The sequence below is a fragment of the Petaurus breviceps genome, unplaced genomic scaffold (genome assembly GCF_028583685.1).
Source record: "Petaurus breviceps papuanus isolate PSGF00001 unplaced genomic scaffold, PetGlider_PUasm1.0 38, whole genome shotgun sequence".
In the NCBI taxonomy this organism is placed as follows: Eukaryota; Metazoa; Chordata; class Mammalia; order Diprotodontia; family Petauridae; genus Petaurus; species Petaurus breviceps.
Genome location: NW_027186304.1, coordinates 42103789 through 42119702, shown reverse-complemented (window position 1 = coordinate 42119702; position 15914 = coordinate 42103789). Strand labels below are relative to the sequence as shown.

The 15914-nt window shown below is 40.5% G+C and overlaps 1 protein-coding gene across 2 annotated transcripts in view; it reads left to right on the top strand.

Moving 5' to 3' along the window:
• The window catches only part of CHST9 (carbohydrate sulfotransferase 9), a 364924-nt gene that overhangs the window by 325292 nt on the left and 23718 nt on the right, over nucleotides 1–15914 (top strand). For both annotated transcript variants that reach the window (XM_069099840.1, XM_069099841.1), the window contains exon 4: nucleotides 8983–9020. In XM_069099840.1, the coding sequence (XP_068955941.1) occupies nucleotides 8983–9020 (38 nt within the window). The remainder of the gene's footprint in view (nucleotides 1–8982; nucleotides 9021–15914) is intronic.

The following is a 15914-nucleotide window of genomic DNA, read 5'->3' as shown; positions in this document are numbered from 1 at the left end:
CTATGATCCCTCCTCTCAAAACCCTCCTCAGAACTTATCTGCTTCCAGCTTCAGAGACCCAAGGGTAGATCACTTGGGAGGATGAGTGAAGGCACAAACATGTGCCATTCTGTGTTTGTGACAGACCCTTGGGCAGGAGAAGGGAGAGTTAGATAATATCTGTGTTTGATCCTAGCTGTCTTCTCCTATCTCCTTGATTCCCCTTGGCTTACCTGAGCTCTGCAATCAAGTCTACTCTCAAAAGGAAAAGGATGCAGCTATCAATCCCTAGGTGATCATTCTCTGTCTATCCTGCCTCAGTAGGGTATCAGCAACACCTATGAGGCTATAAACTGCTTATAGATGGAGGGGCAGAAAAAAAGACACCAGCTTACCTGAAGCATTCTGAGGAAAAGGCAGAAGGAGACATGTGCCAGGAAAGTCAAACTACCACTTCTGTTACCTTCTTTCCTCAGACCCTGATGGGTCCTGAGCCCAGGACCTTAAGCCCAAAGGTCTCACAAATGGTAATGTCCCCTAAACTACTAGCCCTGCTTCCATCCCAGCCTCCACAGCCATTACTCAGGTCATCAGCCCTTGTAGAGTTCCTACCTGGCAACTGCTTGTATAGATGCTAAAAGCCCCTGCTGCCTCAGTAGCCGCAAGTACTGAACTGCCTGCAAAGAAATTTCTTACCACCAAAATCCTTGGCACTATCAAATGGTTCAACCTTAGAAACTGTTTGACTTCATAACAGTAAATGGCATTACAATCTCTACCACAAGGACCATGGGGTCCCTTCTTCCTAACTTGAGGCTGAAGCCTTCTGTAGGTGTTTTCTCTCCCATTAGAATGCAAGCTCCTGGAAAGCAGGGACTTACACTTCTGTTAATATATCCCAGCATTTAGCACAGTGCTTTGCATATAGTAAGTGTTTGATACGGGTGCTTATATTCATTCATTTACTCATTCATTTGCTCATCCATTCATTCATTCACTCATTGGGTGATCCAATGATGCTATCTGCCAAGTTTTAAGATTAAGTGGAATCACTACTCTCTATTAATAAAGGAATAGAAGGGCTTCTTTTTAATTGAGAATGGCATTAGAGTGGGATTTTGTGCAATTTATGGTAAAATTTGCTTTCGAGCATTGACAATGTTATCATAAAACAATGTTGGAGCAGTGTTGAAACATTTGTCTGTGTTGCTGAGAACTGCCTCCCTATAACTTCTACCCATTGTTTCCCATTCTACTTGGGTACCAGTCATAGTAAGTCTTAATGATCTTCCACATGACAGATGTTCAGAATTTGAAGACATCCATCATGCACTTCTCCTTTCCAGTCTGAGCTCTCCCACTTCCTTCAATGGACGCTTGTTACGGCATAGTTTTAAGCCCCTCTTTTGGAACCTTTACTAAGAAATTATGGGAAAACAAAATTAACAGAGGAATATAAAAGCAGACTGGTTTATGAAGCACAAGTTTCTGTGCTAATTTAACTAAAGTATAGCAACCAATTGGGGTTACTATTGACCCTTCCAGAACTGTCTTTCTTTTCCTTATCTCTCAGCTTCAACAGTCAGAGGGAAGATTCCAAACCAAAGGGCTCAACCTCCGATATCTAGGTAGATATAGATTCACACCACTCCCAAATCCTGTCAAGATTCTCATCCCCTCCAAAAACCTGATCTCTCCAGTTCTAGGACACTTCTGGCCCCAGCCCACTCTGCACTCCCACTCTATTATCTTCTGTGGCCTGGTAAGATTCTCTCCTGGGTCGAAGTTCCTGGGCCTTAGATAAACTATCCCTCCAATTCCCATTTATTTACAGAACAGAGATGATTGGCAGGTCATGAACTCAATGAAAAAATTAAGTTTTTCTCTACTTAATGGAGCCATACTCTTCCCTAGGCTTTCTTTGATGACTCATCATTCAAGTACCCTTAGGGGAGTGATCCTCCAGAAACCAATCACTACAGCTTTATGATAAGACAATTACTTTATATGTACCATAAAAAGAGCAGACATAATCACCACCAAGGGAAGAGGAGTCGTTGCCTCACTCCCCTTTCCTCCCTGTCCTCCGATTCTGGTCAACCACAAGACTGCAAATGAAGAATGGAATAGATCCTTAGCACAGCACATGCACACACACACACTCGCATATACACACAGTACCAGGAACCTTTGAAATAGGAGTCCTGTGAGGTCAGAAAGTACAAAAATTAATGTGTGGCAAAGGAATTAGGACAGGTTCCACAGAAGGTGAAATATTTGAATCAACATAATTGTGACTAGAGGAAGCCCCTGAAGAAAGTCACTCCTCTAATCTAATCCAAAAAAGCATTTATTGTCTGCTATATGAAAAGCACTGGGAATACAACATCATTATCATCATCATCACCATAGCTAGCATTATAATTATATGTGTGTGTGTGTGCGCGCGCGTATAGCTTTTTAAGGTTTGCAAAATTATTTGCAAATATCTCACTTTATCCTCATTACAATTCTAAGAAGTAGGGGCCATCATTACCCCCATTTTACAGATAAGGAAACCGAGGCACAGAAAAGTCAAGTGATTTGTCCAGCATAACATGGCTATTAAAAGTCTGAGGCCAGATTTGAGCTTAAGATTCCAAGTCTAGTGCTCTGTCTATTGCCCATCCTTAAGGAGCTTACAGTCTAGTAGAAGGATATAATATGTTAATATATATACATATATTATTCTACTAATGTTTTATGTGACACTAAACCATGGAACACAATTTATGAAAAATGACTATCTCACAGATGGTCATGGAAAGGCTCATGAAAGGTGTGAACAAGCTGTGAAACAAAATATCAAAGAACAATAGTAAACAATGTAATCAGAGAAATAAATAAAAGGAGATGAGCTGGTCAGGAGGTCAGAATGAGGAATGACAGAGGGACAACTTGAGTACTTCACTGGTACTTTCTGATACCCAGAGAAATCAAGGAAAGATTCCAGGAATTTGAGTGATGCACAGGTGGTAAATTTCATAGGTTCATAACTTTCGACCTGGAACAGACCTCAAAGATGATCTAGTGTAATTACTTCCTTCTAGAAATGAGGAAACTGAGGTTTGCCCAAGGTCACACAGGTATTAAGCATCAGAAGTGAGACTTGAACTCAGGTCTTTGGACATTTTCCACTGTAGTAGGATATGGACAAGATTCAAAAAGGATGGACAGATATGGATGGGTGATATTTATCATTGGAGGAAACAATGTAGAAAATCATTAGTGCACTTCAGTATTGAGTATTTGAGGAAGAGTGGAAAGAGAGACAGAGAAAGAGAGAGTGAGAGAGAGAAAAATAGAGAGTAGGAGATAGAGTGTGAGAGAGAGAGTGTGAGAGTATGAGAGAGTAAAAGAGAGAGTGGGAGAGAGAGTATGAGAGTGAGAGAGAGTATGAGGGGGACAGAGAGAGAATAGGAGAGAAAATCGGAGAGAGAGTATGAGGGAGAGAGTATGAGAGAGGGGGGGAAGAGAGAGAATGAGAGAGAGTGGGAGAGAAAGAGAGGACTTGGGGTACCAGGCAGTACTTCCATTAGGAGGTGGCATATAAGCTGAGCTTTGAAAGAAACTAAGTCACATAATCAATAAGCAAGCATTTATTAGGTGCTCACTCTGTGCTTAGCATTGGGAATACAAAGACAAAAATGAAAAAGTCACTGTTCTCAAAGGGTTTATATTCTACTGGGGTCAACAATATGTTCACATAAAGATAAATACAAAATATTTACCAGGTTTGGTGTTGAGTCATTTCAGTCCTGTCCAACTCTCAGTGACCCCATTTGGAGTTTTCTTGGCAGAGATACTAGAGTGGTTTGCCATTTCCTTCTTCAGCTCATTTTACAGATGAGGAAACTGAGGCCAACAGTGTGAAGTGACTTGCCCAGGGTCACACAACAGCTCAGAAAGATGTCTTCCTGACTCTAGACATAGTACTCTATACACTGTTCCACCTAGCTGTCTCCATTTACTAAATATGAGGTAATTTCCAGGAAGGAGACCTAGCATAGTGGGGAGTCAAAAAAACCCTTTAGAGGAAATGTTAGGCGAGCTGAGATTTGAAAGAGTCTAGGGATTCTCAGAGTCAGAGGTGAGGGAAGGAAGTCATTCCAGGTATAATGTGCCGCCCCTTTAAGTTTTGCTGATGAAATAAAGCCCACCAGTTCTCTGAGAGACAGTTACTCTGAGAGACAGTTGCCAGAGGCTGTGTCTGATTAGGCAATTACTGAGTGTTGAATGTGACAGGCTGTTACAGACTGGAAAAATATCAACACCAGAACCGTTGTATGAATTTGGGACAAATGTAATCTTTCTGATTATTCACAGATGAGAATTTGATTGCTAATCATCAGCTAAGATAGAGTTATTCACATAAGTAATCCTCTGAATTCAGAAAGAAGAGAGGTATGAAAGGTCAAATGTCAGAAGTGCTGCAGCTAAGTTTGAAGGTATAAATAATGAGGTCTACAGTTGTTAAAGATTAAGTAGAGCTAAACAGAGAATCAGAGAGAAAACTCAATGGATCAACCTGTTAGACTGAGACTTCATGCCCAGGATGCAGATCGTCAAGCACCCCAGGAATCAGCTCAGCTTAGCAGGAGGAACATCTATTCAAAACAAAAGCTTAGGGCCGGCTAGGTGGTACAGTGGATAGAGCACTAGCCCTGGAGTCAGGAGGACCTGAGTTCAAATCCTGCCTCAGACACAACACAAAAACTAACTGTGTGACCTTGGGCACGTCACTTAACTCCAATTACCCTACCTCCCCCCCCCCAAAAAAAAAAAGCAAAAAAAAATTGTCAGGTTAAGTCCCTACCTTCTGTTTCATGAACTAAAAAACGTGGAGAGAAATTCCTCTAAAATGAATGGCAACAAGTGTAATAATATTAGAAGGTAATTCACATATCTCATACCCCACAAATCCTATAAAATATTTTGAACATAATGAGGGCATTTCTCCCCCTTGAAGTCAAGAGGAAATTAGCATTCTCCCTTCCTATACATAGAGGTCAAGTAATAGAATCTTCCTTCAAACCTTCTCCTTCTGATTTCCCATAGATATAAATTGGCCAGCATTCCTAAAGAAGAGAGTGTTTAGATAGCTCCACCCCACCTGCCTTCATTACCTAGAGAGGACAGCTTTATTATCTGTGAGGTAAACATATTCATTTGCTTTCCTTGTGGTAATCCAAAGAACTGCAGATCCCTGGGCATTATTATCTCAGGGTGCTTCCATATTGGGCAATCTCGATGTGGCCTAAAAGCCCCTTACACAGGCATCATCATTGGCCTTTATACAGCACTTCAAATTTGCGAAACACTTTGCATATAAAGTTACCACAGCTTTGTGGCTCAGGCCAAGCTCCCTTTCCCAGCTCCCCAGTCTGGGAAATGCATGAATAATGTTGTTTCCAAGCACAGTAAAAGTGTGTCCAACTTCTCTGGTCACTAGGGCACCTAAGAATGTCCAGGACCTCATCACGTAACTTCACACCCTGCTCATTCTCAACCCTTCCCACCTCCACCCCCTTTGGCCAAGGGGGAAATGGGGCTTACTGTGTTTCATTGATGACTCTTGGAACATTTCATAAAGTTGAATTAAATCTCACAGTGCTGGCTGTGATGAGGGCAGTGCCCTTGGTATTTTCTAAAAGTGTGGGGTGAGATCACTGCCACTGGTAACTGAAGGAGGCAGCATATTTTCACAAGCTCCCAGGTTAATATCTTCTAGCCTTATTGAAGTGCCTCTTCAAGAATTATACCCACAACACACCAGTATTGATTAAAAACACAGAATTGCTCTCCCGGAGCAGATGAACAGCCCATTGTGTTCATCACAACCCAGTGTCTTAATGGCTAAGGGAAGAAGACAGAAAAATAGAATACAGCATCCCCGGAGGAAAGTTTTAGTTTCCAATCTACCATGGTGTTGTACCTCTTCAGTCCTGTATTTCTGAGCATGGTGGTATCTTATTCAGGAGTGATATTCTTTCTGCATCTGATTCATAATTAATGTCAATCACTCTTTATTTTGGAGGATTGGTCCAAGTTTATTTCATTGGACATGCAAATGGTGGTAAATTCCAGGTTCTGCCAGTTTTTGTTCTTCATTACTTCATGCATCTGATAGCAAGCATTTTAGAAATCAGATCATAGAATCCCAACTCCTACCCAAGGCAGCTAGGTAGGTGGCCCAATAGAGCACTGGACCTGCAGTCAGGAAAACCTGAGTTCAAATCCAGCCTCAGATATTTATTATCTATGTGAGCTTGAACAAATTATTTAACCTCTGTTTGCCTCAGATTCCTTGCCTTAAATTAGAAATAATAAAAGCAAAAAATTAAAATTAAAAAAAACAATGGGGTAACTAGGTGGCACAGTGAATAGAGCACCAGTCCTGGAGTCAGGAAGACCTGAGTTCAAATGTGGCCTCAGACACTTACAAAAACTAGCCATGTGACCTTGGGCAAGTCACTTAACCCCAATTGCCCCCTACCTTCTCCCCTACAAAAAGCAAAAAAAAAATAAATAAAAATTAGAAATAATAAAAGCGTGTAATAAAATCCTCATGGTTACTTGTAAACTGCAAAACACAGACTCCAGCATATATTAGGTACTGCATAAATGCTAGCTATTATTAGCTATTGTTTTTCAAGTGAAGAAACTGTTCATAGGGGGTGGCTAGGTGGCGCAGTGAATAGAGCACTAGCCCTGGTGTCAGGAGGACCTGAGTTCAAATCCAGCCTCGGACACTTAACACTTACTAGCCATGTGACCTTGGGCAAGTCACTTGACCACAATTACACTGCCCTCCCCCCTCCAAAAAAACAAAAAGAAAAAGAAACTATCCATAAGAAGTGGTAACTCATCCAAGGGTGCACAACCCTTGGCAGTAGAGTCAAGTCTAGAACTCAGGAATCTTGTCTTCCTTCCCAACTCGCTTCCCACTGCACTATGCTGAGAATGAACAAATTAGTAGCAATATCTGGAGCTCTTAACAGAACCTGTGTTAATTCTCCTTCTGATTTGGCTGCTAATATATTACTAGAACCTTTAAAATGTTTTTAAGTATCTATCTGTGAACTACCCACTAAGAGCATTTTATGCCCCTTCCTTCAGCCACAAAGCCTATTTTTGGCTACCATGGACTGTTCTCTAAGAACCTGGCCAGGGGCTATCTGACACCACAAGTCAATAGGTGCTCAGACAAAGGAATATGAATGAATCTTTGTGTTCATCATATAAAATATCCCTAGGTTATCACGGCAAAATAACCATATAATGCACTTCAAAGTCCATTTATACATTATTCTTAGGGTATCCAAGTTATGGAAAATCTACACTTCTACTCCCCTGTTGCTGTCATTCATCACTTTTCACTCATGTCCAACTCTTCATGATACCATTTGAGGGTTTTGTTTTGTTTTTTTGGCAACGACATTGGAGTGGGTTGTCATTTCCTCCTCCAGAGCATTTTACAGTTAAGGAAACTGAGGCAAACAGGGTTAAGTGACTTGCCCAGGGTCACACAGCTAGTAAGTGTCTGAGGTTGTATTTGAACTCAGGTTTTCCTGACTCCAGGGCCAGTGCTCTATTCACTGCACCACCCAGCCACCCCTCTAGTGTCATTTTGAGTCATCCTTTCTATACTTTTTATTTTAAATATCACTAAATCCTGCCAATGCACTCACACCACTCCTTTATATACTCTCTTCTCCTCACTTGTATTACTGTGAAAAAGACCTCCTCCCTGGTGGCTCTGTAACAAAGATATTTTCCTTCCTGCCCCCCTTTACAAAGCTACCAGACCAATCAGCATAAATAGAGCTTTCACCATATCATTCCTCTACCCAAGAATCTATATTAAGCCCAAATTCTCCTGGTGTTGAATCCTTTTTTTTTTTTTAAGGCAAACAGGGATACGCAATAAGTTTCTGAGGTCAAATTTGAACTCAAGTCCTCCTGACTCTAGACCCAGTGTTCTATCACCTGACTGTCCCATCTGTTCTAATCTTAATTCACACTTTCTGTTTAACTTATTTCCAATCATTACCCAAAACAATCTATGCACTCCAGTCAGACCAACCTCCTCAAGGTACTATGGTCATTCACACCTCCCTCTCTTCTTTTCATGTTGTTTCTCAACCTGGGCTCTCTTCATCTCCTTTTTCTTTGTTTTTTTCTAAATCCTGCCCATTTACTTCAAGTCCCATCTTCTTAATCCCTCCCCTTGACTACTCCAGTCCCAAGCAACATATTCTTTCTCTAAAACTTCCATTCTGTGTATAATATGGACACGCCACTTAGCACTTGAAAATAGGTACTGAGACTTTATATTGCTAGTTGATTTGGGTTGGCCAATCTTGTTTCAATAATTAGATGTATATGTAGTTTCTCTCTCATCTTCTACCTCAAGACCTACTTTTCAAGCCCTTGATTTAATTCAACAAATCAGTTCAACCAACAATTATTATATATCTGTGGTAAGAACTTCAGCAGAGACTAAATTTAGATAAAAATCCATCTTCTGCCTTCATGGAGCTTACAATCTAGCAGATTCCATAAAATCACTGCTATGCCTTGGAGCACTATTTTAGTATGTCTTCTTTTGTATTTCCCAGATACCTGTTACTGTCACTCAGATTTTAAAGTCCTTTTGAGATTTCCCTCTGTTGTTTCCCAAAAAAGTTTGGTTCATTTCCTTATCATTCATTACCTTTGCTGGATTTCCATTTTTTATTTTCTTAGTTTGGATAACTTGCCCAAGGTCATATAGCCAGTTTGCATTGGAAGTGGTTCTTGAACCTAGATTTTTTTGACAAAAGGGTCTGTTTTCTATCCACTATCCTACACTGACTTTCTCTGAGGCAGAAAATATGAATGCTGTAAGGTACAGGCCTGGCTTGACTGGTTTGCCCATTTCAACAATGTATTAATTCTCATTATTTTCTTTTTACTTTTCAGTATCTAGAGAGAAACTCCAGCAGCCGATCATCAACCAGGTAAATTTTTTGTGTTCTTACACTTAAGATTGAACTTTTACTTTGAATTTGAAGAATCTGGCATTTGTGAAAGTGGAAAAACATTTGGGTGAGGAGGAAAATTCAGTAGATATTTGATGGCCGTGCCAACCATTTCCATTCTCTTCCCATCGTCTCTTATTGTTGTCCAAAGAAACAAGAAGTGGAGAAAAAAAATTGATTTCCTGCCAATGAAATGGAATTCTGGAGTCTGAACAGTCCCACAGTCATATCATTAACCTCTAGAGATAGAACCAAAGTTGCAAATGGACACTTTTATCTCATTTTCCCCTAACAAACTCTGCTCTCCTCTGTGATTTTCCCAAGATCCAGCTCTCAGTGGTAAGAACTAAGATTTTACCTTACATTACTACCTCTATCAAAGTCTTTAAATATATGCCATTCCCCACTTGACTGGCATAGCCTTTCAGAGGTTTGTTTTAATCTGTACCTGTGATTTAAATGTTATAGGGAATTTGGTGTAGAAAGTTCCTCAACAAACCAATTAATCAAAAAGCATTTATTTTACACCTACTCTGTGCCAGGTGCTGCATTGGCCACTGGGGATACAGATGTGGTGTGTCCACGGGTATCTCTGCCTACAGTGCGAGTACTTCACACCTGCATTGGCATGTACTCCTGCCTCTCTTGTATTGACTTACTTTCCCCAACCTGCCTTCACATTGGCAGGTGCAGGTTCCTACAGAAGGACTAGCAACACAGTTACATTCAGACTCTCTCAGGCTTTAACCTTTTTAAATTAACCCTTTTTGGAAGGAATATACTCCCCCCACCCCCCATTACCACTTAGGAGCTTCAACCGTGACCACTGTACTTCCATTACACAAAGCTAACTTCATAATGACACTTTGGGAATTTTATAACCACTTACTTAACAATAAGGCAAAAAGGGATAATAGTAACATCACAGGTACTAAGGTTAAAGCAGACACATTGATAGTAAACACATCACAATATCCACACAGACTTGAGATACGCTCTTTCAGATTTGTGAGTGGTTGAGTCTCTTTCCAACCAAATGAGAGTCTTGTACCTGAAGGCTGCTGTCAAGTGACAGTTCTGGCTACACCTTTTATCACACAGCTCCTAGAGAGCTCATCTTTTTAACCTCATACTGTTTCTTCAGTCTTCAATTTTCATTAGTTACTTTCTTCCATACCTTCAATGACTTAAATCAGAGCCTCCTAGCACTCACTCACCTTTTACTTAGGAGGTTAAAAGCTTAACAAATCTCTCCATGCTATCAAAAATCCTGATTTAAGGACCCAGTAGTCTTCAGTAACATGAATTTTTATTTTGTACCCTTTGAAGCCTTAAAAGGTACATACAAATGAGCTGAGAGACAATGAAACTCCAATCATTCTATAGTCTTCAAATTTTTGTTGTTGGTTAGTTATTTTTAAGTTGTGTCTGGCTCTTTGTGACCCCATTTTTTAGCAGAGATACTAGAATGATTTACCATTTCCTTATTCAGCTCATTTTATGGATGAGGAAACAGAGGCAAGCAGGACTCAGCGACTTCACCAGAGTCATGCAGCTAGTACCGTGTTTCCCCGATAATAAGACCTATCCCGAAAAGAAGCCCTCCCCTTACTGTGTAAGATTCCTCTAAAATAAGCCCTCCCCCGAAAATAAGCCCTATTGAGATTGTTACTGTAGTGAAGGTGATCCCCTGCGCTACACGCTACATTACGGTACCTTCTGTATGCACCGTCCCCCCCGGGTGAAACGCACACCGCGCTCCGAGCTGCATCCAATCAGAGCTGCAGCAGTGAGCGTGTCATCCTGTTCTTTATTGAATTCATTATTGAATAAAGGTACATTTTTTTGTTCACATTTACCTGTTTATTAAAATTGCTGTCAATGTTCATTAAAATAAGCCCTCCCCTGAAAATAAGCCCTCTGGTGTTTTTCTATCCAAAAAAAATAATAAGACAGTGTCTTATTATCGGGGAAACACAGTAAGTGTCTGAGGCCAGATTCGAACCCAAGAAGATGAGTCTTTCTGACTCTAGGGCTGGTAGTCTAATCACTGTGCTACCTAACTGCCCTTAGTCCTTGAATAGGGCCACTCTAACAGCCTTTGTCTCCTACTTTTCTTTATGCTTGAATTTTTAGCAGTTATTAATAAACTTTCTATCCCCTTAAAGCATAAAATTGTTCATACACAATAGGAAAAATACCCTCCATCCTATGTAGTATAATTTAAGCCTTTATATTCATTACACAGTTTATTCTCTGTTTCATTTGTTGCCAAACTGCTCACAGCTTATTTGAAAACTGAATTTCTTTACAAATAGACTTTAGCAGCTATTACTAAACCAAAGTTTCTTTCCTAGTCCTTTCAGGAACCAAACTATCAACGTAGGAAAAGGTCAATACTTTATATCATTTATTACTTTAGCTATTTTTCTTTACACAAAAGTACATTTTTAATCCTTTCAGCACCAACCTACTAATCTTAAAAAGAAAATACAATGAATGAAGAAAAAAAGCATAGTTCATACCCTAGAACCCAGGGCTGTGTCCTGGGCCCTCTTTTCTACTCCTCCTTTATTATCTCACTTGTTGATGTTAATAGACATGAATTCAATTATCTTCTTCATGCACCAGTCCTGTCTATTTCCACCTACCCCTCAGTCTTTTTCCTGAGCTATAGTCTCACATCACATACTGGTTTTTGGTCATCTCAAACTGAGTGTCCTACAGGTGTCTTGCACTCGACGTGTCCAAAACAGAACTTGTTAACTTTACTCCCAAACCTTCTCCCCTTCCAATGTCAAGGGAATCACCCTCTTCCAAATCTTCCATGTTTGGAGCCTTAGGGTCGTCCTCTATTCTTCATTCTCACTTACCCAATACATCAAATCTGTTGTCAAATCTTGTCATTTCACATCTCTTGTGTATGTCCTCTCCACAGTCACCACCCTAGGTCAGGCTCTCCCTATCTCCCGTCTGTCCTCATTCTAATCTTTACTCTGCAGCTAAGGTGAATTTCCTAAAATGCTCATCTATCTCCTCCCCTTACTCAATGAACTCCAGAGGATCCTATTACTTCCCCATCACAGGATCAAATGTAATGTTCTCTTTTTGACATTTAAAGCCCTTCTCAACCTGCTCCTTTCCTACCTTTACATTCTTCTTACATATACTACCCTTCTCATACTCTGGTAACTAGCTATTCTTACCTATGTATTGTTCCTAGACCACATCCCTTCATTTCCTGGTTCCATGTATTATATTGTTGCATTGTATTTGTTGCACTATATTTCCCTTCAAGTCTGGAATGCTCTCCCTCCTCACTTCTACCTACCTCTTAGTTCCCTCTGGACTCAGCTCAGATCTCACCTTCTGCAGGGTCCTTCTCTGGTCCCCAGCACTCTTCCCCTCCACCAAGTTCCTTCACTTCCATCTGATCTGTGTATGTATGCATGCATGTATGTGTATATATGTGTATGTATGTGTATATGCATATATGTTCATGTATGTATGATGGGGATGGGGTGCTTGGGATCTATGTTTGTAAAATCTATTTGTAAACTCAATTTGTAATACCAATTTGTAACATCAGTAATGATGGGGTGCTTGGGATCTATATTTGTAACATCAGTCTGTAAAACTTTGTAACATCGGTTTGTAGAACCAGTCTGTAAAATCACGTTTCCCTTTCCCAGCCTCAAACTCTGCCCCTTCCCCCTATCGGCACTCTGCCTAGGCAACAACTTGTGACTCCTTTGTCCTGGCTTAATCTCCTCATGCCTCCTCCAGTCTGGCCCAAATCTCATCTCCAAGTTAAACTATCTATGCACTGAAGTCACAAGTTCCTCTCAGTCAGCCCTAACTTTTATCTATGCACTGAGGTCCCTTACATCCATCCGGTCAGCCCTGACAATGGCAGCCCTACCCTTTAAAAGTAAAAGCCTGTACCCCTTTCACTTGCAGGTCCCCTAAGGATCCTTGCCCGCTGCAAAGCATAAAATAAACTTTTTCAACTCTCATTCCAATTAAGCCTGAGACTTTGAATTCTTTCCAGATGTTATTGCAAGTTTTCTGGTCTTAGATAAGATCAGAGTTCCTGATGAACCTAGTAGCCATCCCTCATCATATATATATTTGCATTATTATTCATATGTCTCTTCAATTAGTGTGTATGTTTAAGGACAGGGACAGTGTTTTTGCCTTTGTGTCTTCAGTGCTTATCATAGTACTTGGCACATAGAAAATGTTTAATAAATGCCTGTTGTAAATAAATTAACAATCTAACTGGGGAAATAACATGCATATACACAGGTACATATAAAGCATTTAAAAAGAAGTTATAAAATAACCTTTGGAGGAAGTCACTGACAGCTGGGGAGGATGGGACCAGAAAAGGTAGTGTGCTTAAGCTGAATTTTCAAAGAAACCAGGGTGTTGCAATAGTCCAAGATGAATAGGAAGAGTGTATCAGACATGCAAGACAGCCAGTGCAAGGATTACATGAGGAATAACAAGGAGGCCAGTTTGACTGGCCTACAGTTTGTAGAAGGAAGTAAAATATAATAAACCTGGACAGATAAGGTGGGATCAGAATGTAAATTGTTTTAAATATCAAACACAAAGTTTATATTTTACCCTAGAGGTAATAGGGAGCCATTGTAGTTTATTGAGGAGGGCTGCTACTCCTCTTTCCCCTTCCTGCTTCTAAACTTTTGGAGCTGTACAAGGCATGGGTTCCTCAAGGAAGTTGTAAGTTAAATGCACCCAGATACCTAGGCAAGTTGCACAGACATAAACCCTCATGGCTTTCCTTATCATCCACACCCCCCTGCAATAACCTCATGACTACAGTGTGCACTCTTCTTCAATAATCTCTGCATTAAGACACCTGGCTGATGGTTTTCATTATTTGGTGGAGAATAGTAAGTAGTAATGGAGGAACAGGCATGCTTTCCCCCAAAATAAAATCCTATGAAGGATTCTTTCTCTGGAGAGATCATCTTTCTAATCCTGCAGGTTTATAACCTGGGTCATCCTCAGCACCTCACTCCCCTACGCCTCCCCTGTTCAATTGCTTGTCAGGCTTTGTCATTTCTGCCTTCACAACATCTCATGCATTCATCCCCTTTCTCCACTGAGTCAGCAGCCCAGTTCAGTCCTTTATGATCTCTTACCTAGACTATTACAATAGGCTCCTAAGAGGGGTCCACACCTCATAATCTCTCCCCTCCAACCCGTTCTCCACACAGCTGCCAGAGGGATTTCCCTGAAGTCCAGGCATGATCATGCCCTTCCCAAACTCAGAAAGCTCTGGTGGCTCTCTACTGACTCCAATCTTATTTCATCTTTATTGCATTTTTTCTGTAATTTATATTTTATGTGTTTTGTAATGTCAATAATTATATATATATGTATATAATTTGTACGTGAAAAATATTGGACAGTGGTGAAAAATGTTTGCTGATAAGGTTTTATAATGTTAATGGGATTCAAGATGTTCCCTTCCCACCCTGCTGCCCATTAATAGGCCTCACATGGAGCCCATTAAGCCAAGCTTGCTTAAGGGAGGCTTGCTTGTAGGAAGGCTTTCACACCTTTTGCTAATTTCTAATTAGGCACCGAGTCAAGATGGTTGTGATGCCTTCTGGCTCTGAGAAGTGTATATATGCTCTGAGTTGGTATTTTGCTTTGGGGGCTCACTTATGAGAAGGATCTTGTGATTCCCTGGTCAAGATTCTGAGTGACTGGGGCGGCCAGGTGGCTCAGCAAGTAAGAGCACGGGCTCCAGTGTTGGGATGACTTGGAGATCGAATCCTGGGCTCGGACACTCAGCACCACACCCAGAAATAACTGGCTGTATAACCTTGAGCAAGTTACTTAACCCCCCATTGCTTAAAAAAAAAAAAGATTCTGAGTGGCCATTTGTTCAGAGCTCCCTGACTGTTCAAATGTAAAAGCTCTCTCAATAGAGCGATGCATGTAAAGTATATAGTTGATTCAGGCAGTCAGAGCCCTGTCTGTTGATCTTTATTTCTCTGCTTGTATTTTCTCTGTTTACATTTTCTCTGAAGTTCAGGCTGATGACTTTTCCCCTGAACTAATGAATGTGCTTAAAAAAAGATTGTTGACCCCTTACACAGTATCTTTCCTAGTAAAGCAGATCTAAGAACCTTTGGTAGCAGCCATCCTGGGGATGCCAGTGTAGTTGCTGCTAAAGGTGTCCAAGCAAAAAAAAGTAAGGAGACCACTAGCCTATGTCACTGGCTCAAAATGCAGACATTTGTCTGCAGTAAGATATACGTGATCTTTATCCACAAATGTCAGTCTCCATGTTTTCCTACTCATCTAGCTCAAGTTGTCATTCATCCTTGCCAAGAGTATAAGTTTCAAGTCAACATTTATGGGGCGTCAGAGCATCCTCCAGGCCACTTTCCTCCATGCCAGCAAAGGCTATATTCTTCCATGGCTTCTTATGCCTATCAACACTGGTACCAAATATAAGATCCAGAGTGATTTCATCCATAATTAGGGTCGTATTTTACTCAATGGGCAACAGATAGAAAATAACAAACACCTATCTTACTTAGCTTTAAAATAAAATTCTTTCACTCATTTAGCCAATGTAATATACTCTGTGAGTTCAAATGGTAAGACTGGATTCTTTGAATAGACTCATCTCAATATTTGAAATGACTGTTATTTATAACACTGAAGTCAGGTGACTATTTGAGTATTTCATAAAATGCTAAAGTTGAATGGAGGCCCTTAAGGTCACCTAATCCAACTCCTTGATTTTATATCTAAGGAAACTGAAGGAGAGCCAAAGAGTTCAAGTAGCTTGTCAAAGGTCAAATAGCTAGTTTATGACAGGATCAG